This window comes from Camelus dromedarius, chromosome 9, assembly GCF_036321535.1.
Source record: "Camelus dromedarius isolate mCamDro1 chromosome 9, mCamDro1.pat, whole genome shotgun sequence".
Lineage (NCBI taxonomy): Eukaryota > Metazoa > Chordata > Mammalia > Artiodactyla > Camelidae > Camelus > Camelus dromedarius.
In genome coordinates this window covers 72656057-72674878 of record NC_087444.1, presented here as the reverse complement: position 1 = coordinate 72674878, position 18822 = coordinate 72656057, and the positions used below count along the sequence as shown (strand labels likewise).

Sequence of the window (18822 nt, the reverse complement as noted above, 5' to 3'; positions counted from 1 at the left end):
GTAGTTATTTTGTGAACATGCATAATAGCAGCTAACATTGGGCAATTTCTACTCGAAGTATGTATGAATTCATTTAATTCCCACAGATCAGAGGAACATTCTACTGTTACCATCTTACAGAAGGGGCGACTGAGGTACAAAAAGGTCACCTGCCCAAGGTTGCATGGCTAAGTGGCAGAGTCTGGGTTTGAACCTGACAGTCTGGAAGTATTCACTCACAGTGGCTGCCATGGGCGCTCTCTGGGAGGTAGATAGGAAAGTGGACATAGCTAACATCTACAAAAAGCATCTCTCGTTTCTCTCCAAAATCCTGAGTTGAGCTGTGCAGTCAGCTGCTCCTGCTATGTGACCAACACTGAGCTGACAGGCACGTGGAAGAATCTTTTTACTCTTAGACTTGCACCAGTACTGCTTGAATGTCTTACTGTAAGCTGAAAAAGAAAATCCACTTCCCTTCTGGCCTCAGCGGAAGGCGTTCCCTCAGCACCCGGGCCTGACTGATGGTTTTCAGAGGTGACCTCGAGGTCCCAGAACCTCGCGAAGGCAAAGGCCGCGTTGGCTAGTCCTCAAGACGACCACAAGAAGCAGCGCCACTAAGTGAGTGCTTACTAAGTATTCCGTATAGAAGCCTTCGCCGTCAGCCCACAGACCAGCCCTTACGGGTTGGGGGAGGCTGCTTCGTCGTCTGCAGTATGGGGACAACAGTATCTACCCCCATGGAGTTGCTGTGAGGATTCAAACAATTTAGCTAAAGTACAACTATTTGAAAAGGTATCAGGCAGGTAGTGTGAGCATGTTACCTGTTATTGTTAAACTCGTTTGATTTACCAACCTATGCCTTCATTTCCCCACCCGTAAAGGGCAAATAGGGCATATCTCAATAGATGCACTTTTATACTTACCAAAAAAAAAAAAAAAAGGCAAGAAACCGACAAAAAGGGTCTGCACTGCAAAGGGAAATCATGGAACGTGGGGCTGTGATGGGGCCAAGAGCGCTTTCTTCTTCTTCTTCCTTTTTTTGAGTAGCACCTATTTACTGTAATGTTCTGTCTGAAACTTCAACCATTAAGCACCTAACGGAGTTTGGCTACCATGCATGCCAGGAACCAGAGATGGAGCGGAGAAAGTTGGCAGCCCCAAAGATAACCCACTTCCTTTCGTTTGGTACTCCTCCGTTCCCCAGTTATCTGCTACCTTTATGGACTAATCGCCCTCCCCCAGAGGGTTACACATCTCCTGAGGTTCTAGAAACCACAGGATAATAATCACTGTGCACTTGCTGGAGACTTGGAAAATCCATTTTTATGTTACCACCAACATGTACTGTGGGCAAATATGAAATCTGAGGCAAAGAGAACAGACATTTCCTATCTGAAGCTGGAAGCTTCCCCACCCGCCGGATTCCCAAGGGGTCCTCTGTGGATCGCCCAATCTCTGCCATTATAGGTACAGGGGTGGAAAAGTTTGAAAAGCCTCAGAGAAGATTCTACAATGACAATTTTGTTTTTATCCATCCAGACCCACCAGCTCCCCCTTGTGACCAAGGTCCCACATTGCAAAGTAAAGGGTGTGATTAGCTCACATTTCTCCAGACTCAACATGGAACAGGCCCCCAATAGGGGCCGGCCCAGAAACGCAGCCCCAGCCTCACCCAGGCAGGTGCAGAGGTGACCAGGAGGGCAGGGGAATTGAGTTCTTCCTCCCAGAGGAGACCAGTTCCTTTTTCGCTGACTGCAGCCGAAGTAGGAAAGGAGCTGATTTATTCACTCAAGCTAGCCAGTCTCCACGGAGGAGAAACGTAAGTGAGGGTGAGGAGACCTGGAACACACTTGGCTGGAGTCAGGACAAATCTGGCGCCCCAGCCACAGCCCTGACCGTCCCAGTGGCGGGACTTGGGGCGAATTACTAAGTGTCACTTCACTTTTATGAGATCATCACTCACTTTTACTCCTTTTCCACTAGTATTACAACCGCTGTCTATGGGAACAGCCACTATGTAACTGAATTACTCAACCGACAGCTGGAATCAGAAGCTTCCACGCACTCTAGAACTTGAGTAATCTCACTCCTGCTGCGTACCCAGACAAACGGTGGCGGCGGGGAGGATCTCGGTGACATGGTAGAGCCTCCAGGGAAATTTCCTTCAGTTAAAAACAGCAATTGCTGGATCGTTCCCTGTCAGAGGAAGACGTTACTAATGTGGAAGAAAAACAAACAAATCCTCAAGCAAATAACTTTATTTCTCTTGTTCCCTTTTCAAGAACCAAGGAAATATAGAAAATATATATAAAAAAAAAAACACAAACAGCTGCAATTCAGAGGGTAAATGAAGGACTGACACAGCCCTTAAACCCAACAGCCTCCAGAGGGTCCACGCTGCGTCGATGAGGGGCTCTGTTAAAAGGGCAGGCTCCTTGCCCTGGCTCAGCCCCCATAAGCCAGAATCCCCAAGGGGTGGGACCCAGGAATGTGCCTTTTCCAAACAAGCTCCTCACCAATATTCAATTTGCAGGGTTTCACCCTAATACCCCAGGTCTCAGTAACATTTCCTCTCTTTCAAAATCCAGGCTGGAACTCAACTAATCCTAAACTAAAACTCAAGACCAGCACACCAGATGCCACCTGTTGTTTTTCAGTCTCAAACTTTGGAGGAAGTACATTCCCCCTGCCATGTTTTTTCCTCTCTAAAGGCACCTGTCTGCATTCAGAATGGTGGTTCCACTAGTGTTTTATTGGTCCTGGGCCTTAGTCCCCTCCTGAAGTCATGCTCCTCTCTGTGGGACATCAGGTGGGGACTAAGTCCAAGAAGGTGGCAAGCTCCTACACAACAAGGCATGCTGGTTCCTGGTGGGCATCTCCAATGGTACCTGGGGGGTGGTGACACCGTGAGGGCACCAGGACTGAGAGAGGTGGCAGAGGGGGCTTTCAGGTGCTGGCCGCCTGGGCGAGCTGGCGGGCCTGGGGCCGGCACAGAGACAGCCAGGACCCACGTCCCTCATTAGCAGCTGCTGGTGCTGAGAAGTAGCACATCTGCAAGACCTCACCGCTCGCAGGAAATGGTTTGTATCGGTTCAATGACTTCGCTTTTCCCTCGCCTGGAGATGCCTTAGTGGGGGGAAGGGGACAGGGATCACATGTGGGCTCGCTGCAGGTCAGCATCTCTGGGGCTGCCAAGTCTCAGGTTCACTTGGGGCCAAGGCACTCCACAATCCCATTCCCCTTCATGCCATCAAAAAAGAAGAAGTTGTTGTGAGGAGGGTCCCTTTGAGACAAAGCCTGGGGAGAAAAAGAAGAAGGTTCAGCTCAAGTGCTTTAAAGGGGATAAAACGGAGAAAAGAGAATACACCCCCAGACCTAGGTCTCCTAAAAGCAATGTGGGCCGTGGTTCTCAGCAGAGGTTGATTCTGCTCCCCAGGGGCTATTGGGCTCTGTCTGGAGACGTTTTTCATTTTAATTTTCATGTCCCTTTGTTCTGTCCCTTATCAGCTATGTGTCCTTGGGCAGATCATTTAGCCTCTCTGACCTGTTCTTTCCCCGTGTAAAATGAAAATAAATGTTTTCTCCTAAAAAGAGATGCTGCACCTCAAATACCTAAAACAATGCCTAACATGGAGAAGCACCGCTTGGCAAACGGCAGTAATAATTATTTATGACTATTCAACTGAGAAAGGCAGTGATTCATTCCAACACGTCTTAGGCTGCAGCCTTCATCACCTGGGGGGACACACTGACGCAGAAGTGGCACTTCCAGAAGGCAATGCTGCCTGCCTTCCACGGGATGGGCCAGGGCTGGGATCCAGAGGGCCTGGGAGACGCTATTCAGCCACGAAAATGGTGATTATCTCGTGGGGTTAACAGAAGTTCACGGCACTTTTAGAGATGGAGTTAGTCCCCGAAACTACATGCTGAATCACGTGTATACCTGTGTGTACTGGGGAAAAGTCCAAGGGTATCAGTGGGTTTTCTAAGATGTTCTCAACTGGAGAAGGGTTACCATTTAAAAAGGAGACCATCACCTACACAAGCTGCTAGGCAGGGTTTCTAGGTTCCGGGGAGCATCGCGCTTTCCTAAGGACCTTTACAAGGTTGGAGTGTTTTCTAAGCCTCCTGAACCTCTCCTCCTTGAACTGAGTGCCAATCCCAGTCTACTTCCTCATTGGTACAATGCAGACAATTACACCTATTCCAAGTGGTTATTCTGGAAATACCCGTTCTTCTGAGGAAGATGTACTGAGCATCTACTTTGTGCCAGGCATTGTGCTAGATACTATGGATTCTGAAGTCCCTGACTGTCGGAGGCTTGGAGAGATGTTTACTTCTCTGGGTCTGCATATGAAATAGCAGATGAATGGCAGCTGGCCACCAGTATGAACTTGGCGAGTATGAACCACAATCAAGCTTGTGAGGTGTCGGGCACAAGCAGATCCTCGGTAAGTGGGAGCTGCTATTAAGAACGGGGGCCAGAGGTGCTTTCTCAGTATCTGAGGACCCCAAGCATGCAGCCAGGTGGAAGAGCCCGAGAGCCCACAGGTGGAACTTCTCGACCTTAGAAGCCCAGTTCCAGGAGATGACCCAGTGTTTCAACATGGAGCCTGGGATGGCTGCTGCTGTCACCGTCACCCCTAGTTCTGCAGGCAGGGAGATGGACCGTGGACAGTGGGGAGAGAAAAGAAGGATGATTAAACTTAAGGGAGCGAGACATGACAGAGGACGAAGACAGAGCACGTGGAGGTATCTGGAGTGGTGTGAGGAAGGAGGGAAACAGATGACTGCAGGGGAACAGACTTTTAGGTCTGCCCTCCCTCTCCCGATGTTTACTTTTTTACCGGTGATCAGATGGTCCCACCAGGGAAAGGGGGAGGTCTGCGGCCCTCAGACTGTGAGACCTTCTGCCAACTGGCTGAAGCTGGAACGGTGTTAAGTAAGGGGGAGTGGTGGGGACAAGATCGCGGGGCGTGGGGTGAACATGGGGCAAAAGGTAAAGTGCTACCCCAGCAAGATGGGGGTAGGAGGAGATTCCAAACACACCCAGCAACCAAGAATGCAGAGTGCTCTGGCTATCTGGGATAAACAGAAACAAGATGCTGGGCAACAGCTGTCCCCAGCAGGCAGGGAGGAGGGGGCTGCGGGAGAGGTTAGGACTGGGATGCGGGGAAGCCACTGCAAACAGTGAGGTCAAGGCCACCCACCCGACCCCCCATCTCCATCCCACACGAAAAACTCAGGGAGCAGCTTCTCAATGGGCTGAGGGCGAGAGGATAGTGGCCCAGGGCTGTGCAGAGAGCCGCTGGGCGGGAGTGGCATGTAGGGGCAGCACCGGAGGCCTGATAGCCAAGGGGTAAGGAGCACAGGCTCAGAAACCAGGCTGTGCGGGCTCTGGTCAACCCTGGCTCCCCCGCTTCTCTGCACCTCAGTGCCTCCTTAGCACAGCAGGGATGACAACAGCTCCTACCTCTAGGGTTGAGGTGTGAGGATAAAATGAGTTTATCCAAGTAGAGAACACAGTCTTTGTGTGGGAGGCACCTAATGGGCTTTCAATAAATGTTACCTATTATCGTCACTGTCATCTTCACAGACTACAAAAATACACTATGTTCCTGTCCTCCCTTATTCTTCCATCACTGTACTTGTTCCTGCCAAGTCCATAGGCAGCCCTCAGGATCCTTCCCAACACAGTCCTCTGGGCAGCCACTACCAACTGCTCAGATTGGGCACAGAAGGTGAAATTTTCTATCTGTCTGGGCTGAGCAGAAGGCCTGAGCAAGATGACAGGCAGGGCAGCGCACGCTCCTCTCCTCCTTCCCTACCTCCTCACTGCTCATTCTACTGCCTGTGACACAGGAAGGGACAGAATTTGGTCTAGAGAGAAGGACCAGGAAAGAAGAGAGAAAAAAAGAGCCTTAGGAAGACAGTGGGACCATTGAACTGAGTCAAATGTTTTCAAAGCAAATTTACAGACCCCCAAGACAAAGTAGAGCTGGTCTCTAAATCGTCCTCCTAAGCTCGAACCTGACATGAAAACGGACATGGAGAACCATTTAACTAGGCACGACTCTGCTCCAGGAAAGAAAAGGACAAAGCATCACTGCAAGTCCACTGAAGCAGTCAAGAACTTGCCAAAGGCAAATTTAACATCTCTGGGCAAATATCAAAGTACCCAAAGACAGTAAAATATATTTGGGGATATGCTATAGTTTTGGCAACTCAAATGTTCTAGAAGAGACTCAAAAGGCTGTGCTAGTTATTGGTTAGACAAGGCTAGGTGAAATGCTTCCCTTCTGAGAGGGACCGTGACACTTCCTAGTGTGGCCACAGCCTGTGGGGCTCCTGGCACAGGGCATGTGCCCCACTGGGATTGGTCTCCCCTTCTGCACACGTGCCTACACTGTGTGCATGAGCAGGAGGGAGCTTCAACACCACAGTCACAGATGGAGAGAAACTGGAGTCCCTTCTCCGGGCCTCAGTGTCCACCCCTTAAATGGGGATCATGGCAGTGCCCGTTTCTTAGTGCTGTGAGAAGCAGAACACCTTGCAAATACCATAAGCACAAGACAACTAATGGGTATAGTTAGGGGGTGGCAGACAGCACCTTACGGGCACTCTGTCCAGCTCTGGGCTTAGCATAAAGCAGGCACTCAAAGGTCACTAGCTCAGCGCCCACCTGGATGGGCTGGAGAGAATGGGGCGGGGTGGAAAAGGGAAAGAAGAAAGGGAATGGGTCGGGCAGGAAATAAGGATGAGTGGGGTCAGAGCAACCAATCATCTCTGGGTTCTCGGCACATCGACAAGGTCATGGTGCAGGGGGTCAGTGACCTTCTACTCTGCAATGACTTTTTACCTTCACAATTTCCTGGGCCAGGATCCCTCCAACCACTGCACATACTGGGGCCATCTCGGAGAAGCAGTACCTAAAAGAGAAGACAGATGAAATGGAGCACTGAGGAACAGGAAGGCTTATGGGTAAGGGCATCTGGAGAAGGTCAATAGTGGGTTCGCCTGCATGAAAACATCTCCTACCCCGAGGAGTCAATTCAGACAGCTAATGCTGGCAGCTAGGCGAGAAAATTAAATCTGATCCAGGAGGTTAGTAGGTTGTTGGGAAAGACATTTGAACCTTGGCAGACAAGAACTATTTCACATTTTTTTTTTAAGTTAAAGGAAAGACTGTATCTCTGCATCCTAAAAATACAGTCCTACAAATATCAGATGTTTCAGTGCCCCGGTCACATTCTCGCAATTCTCTCCTTTACCCACAATGGGCAGTGGGTTCTATGTGCTATTCCCAGACAAATGTCAGGAGCAGGCCTGTGTTAACATGCAGGAGGCCTGGGAAACTTGGGGTCTGACATTAAAGTGCGGGAGCAGAGAATAGTCTTCACTACTCACATAGATAACAACACTTCTGGGCCAGGATGGGGCATCCAGTGGACAAATTTTAGCTAATATTGTCACCTGCCCCCTCCAAATCATTCATCTCGGACAGCAAAATGCTTTCTCTCACCAGCTCCCAAGAGGAAGTATGGGTCCCACCCATGAACACAAAGGTATTTTTTAAAGGAGCAAACTGGGGTGCAGGCAAGTTAAAGGGAAAGTGTCCCTATGGAATTCTACCAACAGGAGACCACCTCGAATCTTCTCAGTTTGGTACGAGTCCTTCCATAAATTTTAAAAAGGGCACATATCTAAACATACATAGTTTAAAATCCAATAGCAACTATTATTCTTTGTAACCCACTGATGGGTATTTAAGCTGTTCAAGACTGCAATCATACATCTTGCCAGAGGTGTCCAAACAATTCCTTATGGTAAATTCCTGAATACAGAATTGCTGAGTCATGGTACATTCTGCCAAAATGCCCTACAGAAAGGCTATATCCATTCAAATCTCATTGACTGTGCTTCGGGGGTGCCCATCTCCTCACACCTTGGCCAGGACCAGCACTCCCATCTGTTCCCCAAAAGAGGCAACTTTCCCTCCTGCTTTCCAAGGTCATTACAGAACTATAAAACACATCAAGATCTACACCAAAGGAAAATTAGGTGCTCTACTCATAATTCTACTACTCAAAGATAATCAAATGTGGAAACATTTTTCCTTTAGAAAAATCTCACCAATATTCTATGTGATCACACTATACTAATTTAATATTCTGCTTTTTTTTTTTCTCTTAAAAGTATATTCTCTCATCAAAATGCTAGGAAACCACACCAGTGACATATAGACAACTAGGTGGGATTCAGGTCAGGAATGCAAGGTTGGTTTAACATCTGAGAAATCAATCAATGTAGAGGGCCATATTAATTGAATAAAGGACAATAAATACATGATTACTTCAACAGACAAAACAAGCATGTGATAAAATCCAGCACCTTTTCATGATAAAAACACTTAATAAACTGGGAAGAAAGGGAAATTTCTTCAAACTGATAAAGGGGGTCTATGGAAAATCCACAACTAACATCATGCTTAATGGTGAAAGACTGAAAGCTTTCCTCGTAAGATCAGGAACCAGACAAGGATGTCTGTTATCGCCACTTCTATTCAACACTGTACTGGAGGTTCTGTCCAGGGCATTTATGGAAGGAAAAAGAAATAAAGGGCATCCAGATTGGAAAGAAAGAAGTAATGTGTATTCACAGATGACATGATCTGCCATATAGAAAACACTAAAGAAACCACAGAAAAATTATCTGAACTGTTAAATTCAGCAAGGCTGCAGAATACAAAATTAACATACAAAAATCAATTTATTAGCAATGAACATTTGAAAATGAAATTAAGAATTCCATTTACAACAGCATCCAAAAGAATAAAATATTTAGAAATAAATTTAGCAATAGATGTGTAAAACTTATACTCTGAAAACTATAAAACATTGTTGAAAGAAAGAAATGAAAGACAAATAAGTGGAAAGCTATCCCCATGTTCATGGATCAGAAGACTAAATATTGTTAAGATGGCAATAATCTCCAAATTAATCTCTATGTTTGACACAATCCCTATCAAAATTCTAGCTACCTTTTTTGTAGAAATGGAAAAATCCACCCTAAAATTCTGCAAGAGACCCAGAATAGCCAAAAGAATCTTGGAAAAGAAAAGTTAAGTTGGAGAACTCACATACCGCAATTTCAAAACTAACTACTACAAGTTACAATAATCAAGATGGTATAGTACTGGCATAAGGACAGATAGAGACATATAAATCCATGATATACAACTGAGAGTCCACAAACAAAGAAATACATATATGGCCAATTAATTTTTTTATGGTTAATTAATTTTTGCCAAGGATGCCAAGACGAACAGAATGGGAGAAAATTTTTACAAATCATATATCTGATAAAGGATTTATATCCAGAATATATAGAGGCCCATTACAATTTAACAATAAACAGATAACTCAATTAAAAAATGGGCAAACGATCTAAATAGACATTTCTCTAAAGAACATACAAATGGCCAGCAGGCAAATGAAAAGATGCTCTACATCATTTAGTCATTAGGGAAATGCAAATCAAAGCCACAATGGGATGCAACTCATTACCCACTAGCACTAAAACAGACAGACAATAACATTTGTTGGCAAGGATGTGGAGAAACTGGAATTTACCAAAGTGCTGGTGGGACGGTGAAGTGGTGTGGCCGCTGTGAAAGTCTGGCAGTTCCTCAAATTGTTAAGCATAGAATTACCATATGAGACATCAATTCCACTCTGGTATACACATCCAAGAGAAATGAAAACTTATGTTGACATGAATGTTTATAGTGGCTTTAGTTGTAATTGGCAAATACTGGGAACAACCCAAATGTCCTTCATCTGGTGCACAAACTGTGGTATATCCATACAGTGGAATACTACCCAAAATAAGAAGAAATGAGCTATGGATTCATACAGCATGACGAATCTCAAATGTATTAGGCTAAGTGAAAGAAGCCAGACTCAAAAGACTGAACATGCTGTATGATGCCATTTATATTACATTATTGGAAAAGGCAGAGTCAGAACAGGTCAGTGGTTGCAGGTAGGGAAGAGGCTGATTACTACAAGGCAACATGAGGGAATTTTCGGGGAGGTGATAAAACTTTTCTGTATCTTATTTGTGGTGGTGGTTACACAACTCTGCCTTTGTAAAATTTTATGGAACTTTAAAACAAAACACACAAACAACTCATAGAACTATATAACAAAAAAGAATAGATTTGACTGTATGTAATTTTTTTTTTTTAATGAGGAAACAAGAATGAATTTCACTCTAATTCCCGAACATCCAGAACATGGGATAGTCTACATATAACTGGCCAAAATTCCTTAAAAAAAAAAAAAAAAGGTTGGGAGGTTAACTGTTCTAGATCAGGAGTTAGAAAACTTGCTTTGTAAAGAAACAGACAGTCATTTTTTTGGCTTTATAAGCCACATGGTCCCTGTTTAAACTCTGTAAAAACTCTACGAAAGCAGCCACAAATAATATGTAAATGAGTAGGTATGGAAAAAAACTCTTTACAAAAGCAGGGGGCAAGCCATAGTTTGCCAACTCCTAGATGAAGAGACATAGAATCAAATGCAACAGATAAACTTTGATGCATCTTAAGCATCATGTCATCGGTAGCCTATCTCCCCAAAATAAAAAAGCAAAATGTTAACAACTGAATCTGAGTGGTATATAGGTGTTCACTACTGTTCACCCATCTTTCTGTTTTTCTGTATATTTGATGTTTTTCATAAATGATTTTAAATCCATGTACAATACTGCATTTGTCCTATAACATTAACTCTCCAATGCTTTTCCAATTTCTCTTTCTTGTAAATATGATAATGAGTATCTTCTGTACACAACTGTTTGCTCACATTATTTCTTTAGGATATATTCTCATTATCAAGAATTATTGGGCCAAAGAGGGAACATTTTAATGACTTCTGATACGTACTTCCAAACTGCCTCCTAAAAAGGCTGCACCTTTTCCAATCACCCCTGCTAACAACGAACACTGAGTTTTTGTTAATCTACAAAGAATTTTGTTGATTTTATATATGCTCTGAAGAAGATATAATACCAAATTCAGCGATTTTTCTCTGGGTAATGGAATTATGAGTAATTTTCATTTTCATCTTTCAAAAAATTTATTTTATTTTTTCATCTTTGCAGGAGGGGCAGGATTAGGTTTATTTACTTATTCTTATTTATTCTTTATTTTGGAGGTGCTGAGGATTGAATCCAGGACCTTGTGCATGCTGCTTGCACTCTACCACTGAGCTACACCTTCCCCATTCATTTTCATCTTCTAAAAAATTATTTTCTAGGGGGAGGTAATTAGGTTTACTTATTTATTTTTAGAGGAAGTACTGGGGATTGAACCCAGGACCTTGGGTATGCTAAGGATGCGCTCTATCACTTGAGCTATATACCCTCCCTGCTTTTCCACAATTTTTAGAGGTTACTTTCCATTTACTGTTATTACAAAATATTGGTTATAGTCCCCATGTTGTACAACACATCCTTGAGCTTGTCTTACATCCAATAGTTTGTGCCTCCTCATTTTCATCTTTGAATTTATTCCATACTATCTTTTCCATAACATGTGTATTACTTCTGAAATTTAAAAACCAGTTAAGTTCACAAAAGAACAAATATTATATAATTCTACTTACCCAAGATACCTAGAACAATCAAATTCATAGAGATAGAAAGCAGAATAGAAGTTCCCAGGGGCTGAGGGGAGGCACAATGGGAAGTTGGTGCTTAATGTGGACCAGTTTGGGATGACGAAAATGTTCAAGAGATGGACAGTAGTGATGGTTGCGTAATGACACGAATGTACTTACTGCCACTGAACTATCTACTTAAGAATGGTTAAAATGGCATAATTTATGTTGTTTATCAAAATAAAACAAATTGGGGAGGAGAGTATAGCTCAGTGGTAAAGTGTGTGCTTAGCATGCACAAGGTCCTGGGTTCAATCTTCAGTACCTCCATTAAAAATAATAATAATAAATAAATAAATCTAACTACCCCCCCCAAAAAATAGAATGTGAAAAAGAATATATATGTATAACTTATATGTATAGCTGAATCATCATGCTGTATACGAGAAACTAACACAACATTGTAAATCAACTATACTTTAATAAAAAAAATTTTTTTAAATTTCTGAACAGTAAGTTATATTACAGATACAAATTATTAACATTTGTCATAAATGTTTATAATAGTGAAAAACTATCAAGAACTTAAGAATGTATCAATAAGGAAATGGTTAAACAAATACCCATAAAGCAGACATGAAACATCATGCAGCACACGTGAGGTTATGGATTTGTATCTGTGACATAAACAGGTCCATGACATGCTGAAAAAAGGCTATCATATGAAAAGCATGATCTCATTTGATATTTAAAAAGAGAAAAAACATGAATAAACATAGGGAAGTCTGTGAGGCTAAATCCCAAAATGGTAGCAGGGGCTACTTCTTACTGGTAGGACTCTGGGTGATCCTTTTCTTCCTTTTTTATATTTTCTGACAATGGGCATCTGTTACTTTCACAATCAGAAAAGCAATAAAGCACTCTGAAAAGAGAATAAATTACATAAAATGAAGGATAGGAGAAGCAGATCACTGACAGATGAGGGAAACAGAGACTTGGGCACAGCTTTCCGTCCTCAAGTGAGCACACCCTGCTCGGAGCTGGCAGTGGGCAATTTGTGAGGGCCACTCGGCTGCCAGACAGCAGTTCATTTCCCGGCCAGCATCCCCATCCCATCTCAGGCCTTCTCTCCACCAGCCACAGACAGATTTCGAGAGGCCATCAAACACCTTTTACTTAAAGGGTAATAATGAGGGGGCACCTGAGCACCCAAGGGTGTAGACACGGAAAGCGGTTTCTGCAAAGAAGATGGTGGGGAAGGAAAACACTCTGGAGAGAAAACCAGCCAGCAGCTAGTTAGGCTGTTAGCAGCTGGGCTGTGCCTTGCTCCTTCTAGAAAGCGGGGCCTCGGCCACTGGCTGGCGATGCAGAGGCAGGCCGTTCATCACTCTAAATGCCCAAATTAGTCACCTGGCTGCATGCTCACGGCCCGGCACCCGGCACTGGGTAAGCCCTGGGGCCCAGCTGGCCTGGCTGGGTCTGCTGAAACTGGAGTCCTGCGTGAGGCTGCCCCTCCTCCTGCTGTGAAGCACAGAGCGGGCACCACTTGCTTCTCACATGCCTTCCTTCCTCTGTCAAGGGATGCGTGCCCGCTGTTAACCTGAGACAGGGACCCCTTCCCAGCCTGCAGTGTCATTAGCCCCTCACCTTCCAGTGCCAACTTACAAAAGCACCTTGTAGACGGCTGCTTCTTTTTAGCTGAGGGCTTGGCAGGTGGCTCAAATCCCACTGCTGGTCTTAAATCAGGTGAGGTTTGCTAGTGACTAAGCGAGGTTCCCAGGCACAAAGAAAGGAAAGGACAGGACAGGACTAGGGAAGGAAGGGATTCTGATTCACTTTACTGCTGCAAAGAAACCACAGTAGTGTGCTGTTACCAGGGACAGCAGTGTGGTGAGATCTTGGTTGGCTACTTACTAAAACTTTGGACGAGTGACTGTATCTTTCCTTGCCTCCGTTTCTTCATTTAACTAAAGGGAAAATATTAATACTTCAAGGATCATTGCAACAATTAAACGCGGCTATGTTAGTAAAGCACGCGAAGTCTTCAATACACGGTGCTATTGTTATTAGCTCCATAATCTCAGACCAGTCATTTAATTTCTCTACGCTCTAACTTAACTTTCCCTCACTTACAAAATGGGCTGTTGTCTAGAGAGAGCATGTACATAAAGCAACTACCAAGATGCCTGGTATTATAATACCTGCTCAATAAATTACAGCCATCATTATTACTGCTATAAGCTGGAGGTAGAGCAAACCAGTTTAGGCAGCCCCTCAAATACAGTAAGAGAATGAGAGAAAGCAGACGATCCCAGAACTGCTTGGAAGGGGTTCCTGACCTAGTCACTCTTTGGGCCTCTCCAATCGAATCTTAAACCTGATTGTATCACTGACTGAGGACCTATCGAGGGACAGGCAATATCTACCAAATGATAAACCACATTCTTCTGACCCTGCCACTCCCTTTCCAGTAATTTATCCTGCAGTTACACCTCCACACACATGAAATGATACACACACAAGGTCATACACTACAGCAGTATGTAACAACAAAAGCCCGGCCACGAGGGACTGGTTCGGTGAAGTCTTGCTCCCACGCTGGAATACAGAGCTGTAGAAACGAGGAAGGAAACTGCGTACTGATCTGGAAACATCCCCAAAAGATGATGTAAAGTGTAAAAAGAAAGATTCAGCATAGTGTATATAGGTTGTATGTATAGAGAGAGATATATATGTGTATGTGTATACACACACACATATATATATATGACCTGAACCTCTATTTTTTGTATACTGTGGTTATATCAACAGGAGCAGAGGGCCATGGGAGGTGGCAGAATGTGGCAAAGGAGACTTTCCTCAGGGCTTTTGGTCTTAATAAAGCATCTCCCCAAATTAAGGCAAATACTGAAAACAGATGTTTACCAATCCAGGCTAAACCATGATAAATACTGAAACCAACCTGACAAAGTCTTCTGGAAGCAGGTCAGGATTAACGCCCAGGGAGTCAAGCACATCGTTTCGAATCTGGAGCAACAACTCAGAATCTTCCCCAAAGGTATCAGAACTAGGATCTCTTCCTTTATCTGTGCGGAACTTCAGGAGCACTGGGAAAGGAAGAGGAAGACAGGTAAAAAAGCAAATCTTTTCATAATAAATAAATGCATACAAATGTTGCCAATCAAAGTTTTTTTTTCATTTTACAGGAAGTAGTACAGTAATTACAATGTGGGCCAAGTGAACAGTAATACACTTTTCATTTATTCTATAGTCAGAAAGGTAATCAAATAATTACAAAAATGACTAAAGTTACTGTGATAAGAGCCATGATAGTACAACAGAGATCTGACATCACCTACAGTGTGGTGTCAGGTAAAGCTTCCCTGAGGAAGCAACCACTGAGTGAAGTGTGTGTGGGTGTAGGAAGAAGCCGGGGGAAGCTTCCAGCAGAGGGGAAAGGCCCTATTATGACCCAGAAGAGGGGTCAAGAGAAGGCATGCATTCTAGGCATCCGTTCAAAGGATAAACTGCTTCAGCCAGAAGGGCCAGCCAAACGCTCAGACTCATCAGCCAGGCAGGTCATTGCAAACAAAACCTCCCTTACTTCGTACAACCATTATGTCAGCCTCCAGAAATGGATGTTTAATTTTGGATGTGAACCAGAAGAAAGGTTCAGATGATGATGGCAGATCAGAGCTACTGGGTAACAAGACCCTAACAAGGCTTGAATTTTTAGCCCAAACAAAAAGACACAGGCAGGAGCATAAGACCAGTCAAAACGCCAGCACTTTCTATTGCCATGACACCTCACCCAGATGTCTGCTGCGGGCTGGCTGGGTGGTATCTTGTCCCCCGTGTGCTCCCCAAGGCAGGTGGACAGCCAGCCCTGAGCCCCGCCTCTAGGACAAACACCCCCCCCCCCCAATCACACAGGCTGTTTCAGAGCAGAAGCAGAGACGTGTAGACCTCTAGGGACCCCGGGAGAGTCTTACCAGTATTTGCTGACTGAAAAAGTGCACTTACTCAGCAAGCTGCTCGCTCTTAATACAAGGGGCTCTTCCTTTAAAAATTAAGATAGACTGAACACTCAGGCAAATGTGAGGCTCTTTAAAAAAGTATTTGGAACTCATCCCAGACTAGGGAATCATTGTCCTTCTCTTTGCTTTTTTTTTTATTGAGTAATAGTCATTTTACAATGTTGTGTCACTCTTTGCTTTCTTAAGACTCACAGGTTTAGTTTTGTGACAAGTGGCCCAGGTTGAGAACCACTCTCCAAGAAATAACACGAATTCATTCATTCACCAGCACAAGCGAGTGCTGTGTGTGCCCAGCAGACCTGTGTGCTGAAGGGCCAGTGCTGAAAAAGCGAGTCTCAGTCTCTGCACATCTGAAGGCAATGGGAGGAGGACAGGGAAACGAGCCACAACAGATGGTGTACCCAGAAGATCCTAAACCACGGAGGCCCAGGTAAAAGACGTGGCCTGCTTCTGGGCTAGGCTTTCTCAGACCCCTGATCTGTATTTCTCTGGCAACTTTCACATGCCCAATATAGGGCTCTGCACATCAGAGGTTTTCTTTGGGGCGGGGGGTGTTCCAGAACACCTGTTTTGAATACTGTTTGCTGCCTGGGAATGTTACTCTCTTCTCTTTTCAAGAACACAGCCTCTGCAACCCTCTACTCCACCTGACCACTTCGTGGCCAACTCAAAGCTGATGACAATTTGGATGCTGGTGAACACCGATCTGCCATCACCTAAGCTTATCTTGTAACTGTGCATGTGTTGCTGGAATTCTAATTTGGAGAAAACAAATGCAATCAAGTCAGCACTGGAGGGTAGAGTGGAGAAAAGACTGCAGAAATGGCAGGTAATTGCTGCTTAGACCAAGCCTCTTTTCCAACAATGTCCTGTGAAGACAAAGGAACCTGGGAATCTGCTAGCCAGTCAAGAGAGGATACCCTGAGCAACTGTATGGAATGTCAGCACTTTTCCTGTCTATTACTCCTGAGAAGACAAGACGACGGAGGCAGTGCCAAGAGCAGGCTGCTCGTAACGCACGCTCCAAGGCCCAGTGGCCACCACATGGAAACTGAATGAGGTTGCTTGCTTTCCAGCCCTCAGGGCGGTGGACAGCAGCTGGGGTCCTGCCCTGGCTGCCTCCTGTGCGATCCTCTTATTTCAGTGCCGCTGGGACAGAAGCACCAACAGTCACAAGGGACAGAGAAGAGAGTATCATTTCTTTTCAGCCCTCACCACAAAACTTTTCATCCTTTGGTTACAAAGCATAGCTCTGAGAGCAAACGCAAGCTATTATAATAATTGCAAGACAAACAGTGCTTACTGCGTGCCAGGCACCATTCTAAACATCCACGATAACCTGGTGAGGTAGGTAGGTCCTATTATGCTTTCTACTTTATTGGTGAAGAGACTGAAGTTCAGAAATTAAGTGTCTTGTTCGGTGTAACTGCCAGTGAGCAGTGTAGCAGAAACAGCAATTCTGGCATTCAGAATCTGTGTTTCTTAACCCTAACTGAATCCAGGAGAAATGGCAGGACCATCAGGAATGCAGTCCAAGGAGTCCAAGTGGTCTGGCTCTTTGCCCCCCACCTTGGGAGGACTCTCATTTGACCACATTTTTGTGAGATGCGTTTTCCAGATGGGCCCTGCCCTCTCTCAACTGGTCCATTAATTTTAAGTTACTAGTTCAGTGCACTGGTGAGAAGTGGAGGCGGAGGCCATGTGAAACCTTGCCCATCAATCTTCAGAGGGTGAGACCAGTTTCATCTCAGAAAGAAACAAGACTGCACTAAGGGGAGAAGCAAAGGCAGCCAGCAGCTGGCCCCGCTGTTTCTCTGGGACCCTGGCCTATTTATTCCTGGTGCAGGCCGCCTGGACGTGGGCCGGCAGCCTGGCACCGTCCAGATACCTCGCTGACCACATCTGAAGTCCTCTCAGGGCCTCTGGGAAGGGGGCCAGTCAGTCCAGCCACTTATTTGCAGCAAAGCAAACAGAAGCTGTATTTTTCACTCGTTTTCTAATGTCAGCACTCCCGTTAGCGGGGGAGGGGGGTGGAAGAAGCCCGATGTTCTAGACGGGCAGCAGCCTCAGAACTGACCCTAGCCCCCGATGAGTTCTTGCTTATTAAATTCTCCTCTTTGTTCTGCTGTCTGCCCTCCCAAACAGCCAGACACACACACATCACTGTTGACTCTGCATTTCTGAAGAGCACCTCCCCACCACTTTTCAGACTATGAAACTATTCCATTAAGATCAAATACTGTCAGGGATGGAGAGCCACCCTGCCCAAGATGACTCATAGAAATATATCAAAACACTGCACAAAATAAGAGTCCCCAACTTGATTAACTTCCTGTGAGCCTTTTAATTAACTCAGTTGCTGGAGTCCAGGGGGCTGATATGCATTGCTACAGAGGAAAGGCTGGTGTCTCTGCTTGAGTTCAGGATTTGTCCACGTAATGGACAAAACGAACTCTGAAAAGGGGAGACCAAGGACCTTTTCACATATTAGGAGGAAAACTGTGCACGTGTGAATAAACTCTTACTTTTGCAAAAAGAAATTAACTCTAATTCAAATTTAATCTGAATTAGTGTTGTAACAAGAATTTGGGAAGCCATATTATTAATCACTCTTTCTTTCTAAAAAGTTCTTATTGCACTTAAATAGCATGATTATATTTAGGATAATCACTAAGACCATCCCAAAACACCAGTATTTTTATAGGAAAAAAAAAAATGAAGCCAATGGTGCAAACTAGCCCCAACCCAACTGCTGTTCCCGAAAACAGTCTATTGAAGGAAAAAAAAAAAAAAGCCAAGTCTATATCAAACTGCCTGCCTGACGTCTAAAGCTCTTCTGTACCAGACACCCTGTCCCCATCTCTCAGGTGCTACCCGACCTACTGTAGACCCGTTCTCCCCAAAGTGGCTCACTCAGTGGATGCTTATTATCTCTGGGAATCAGATTCACTCCTGGGTTACACAAACTTCCAAGAAAAGAAAAAATAGCTACCCTCTCAGCCAGCAGCCTATCTTCTAAGGCAAGACACCACGTCTCACAACCAGTCAATTGTTCATTCAATAAATAAATATACACTGATCCCCGACTCTGTACTGGGCCCTGGGCTGGGCAGGGGAGAGCACTTCGTGAGGGTGACAAACAA

General features: G+C 44.8%; 1 protein-coding gene across 2 annotated transcripts in view; it reads right to left on the bottom strand.

Moving 5' to 3' along the window:
* Nucleotides 1-2221: 2221 nt before the first annotated feature.
* Nucleotides 2222-18822, bottom strand: part of SAE1 (SUMO1 activating enzyme subunit 1) — a 61023-nt gene continuing 44422 nt past the window's right edge. For both annotated transcript variants that reach the window (XM_031458962.2, XM_031458963.2), the window contains 3 exons: nucleotides 14605-14749; nucleotides 6839-6908; nucleotides 2222-3276 (listed from right to left, as the gene is read on the bottom strand). In XM_031458962.2, coding sequence (XP_031314822.1) covers nucleotides 3184-3276; nucleotides 6839-6908; nucleotides 14605-14749 — 308 coding nt within the window. In that variant the 3' untranslated portion in view covers nucleotides 2222-3183. The remainder of the gene's footprint in view (nucleotides 3277-6838; nucleotides 6909-14604; nucleotides 14750-18822) is intronic.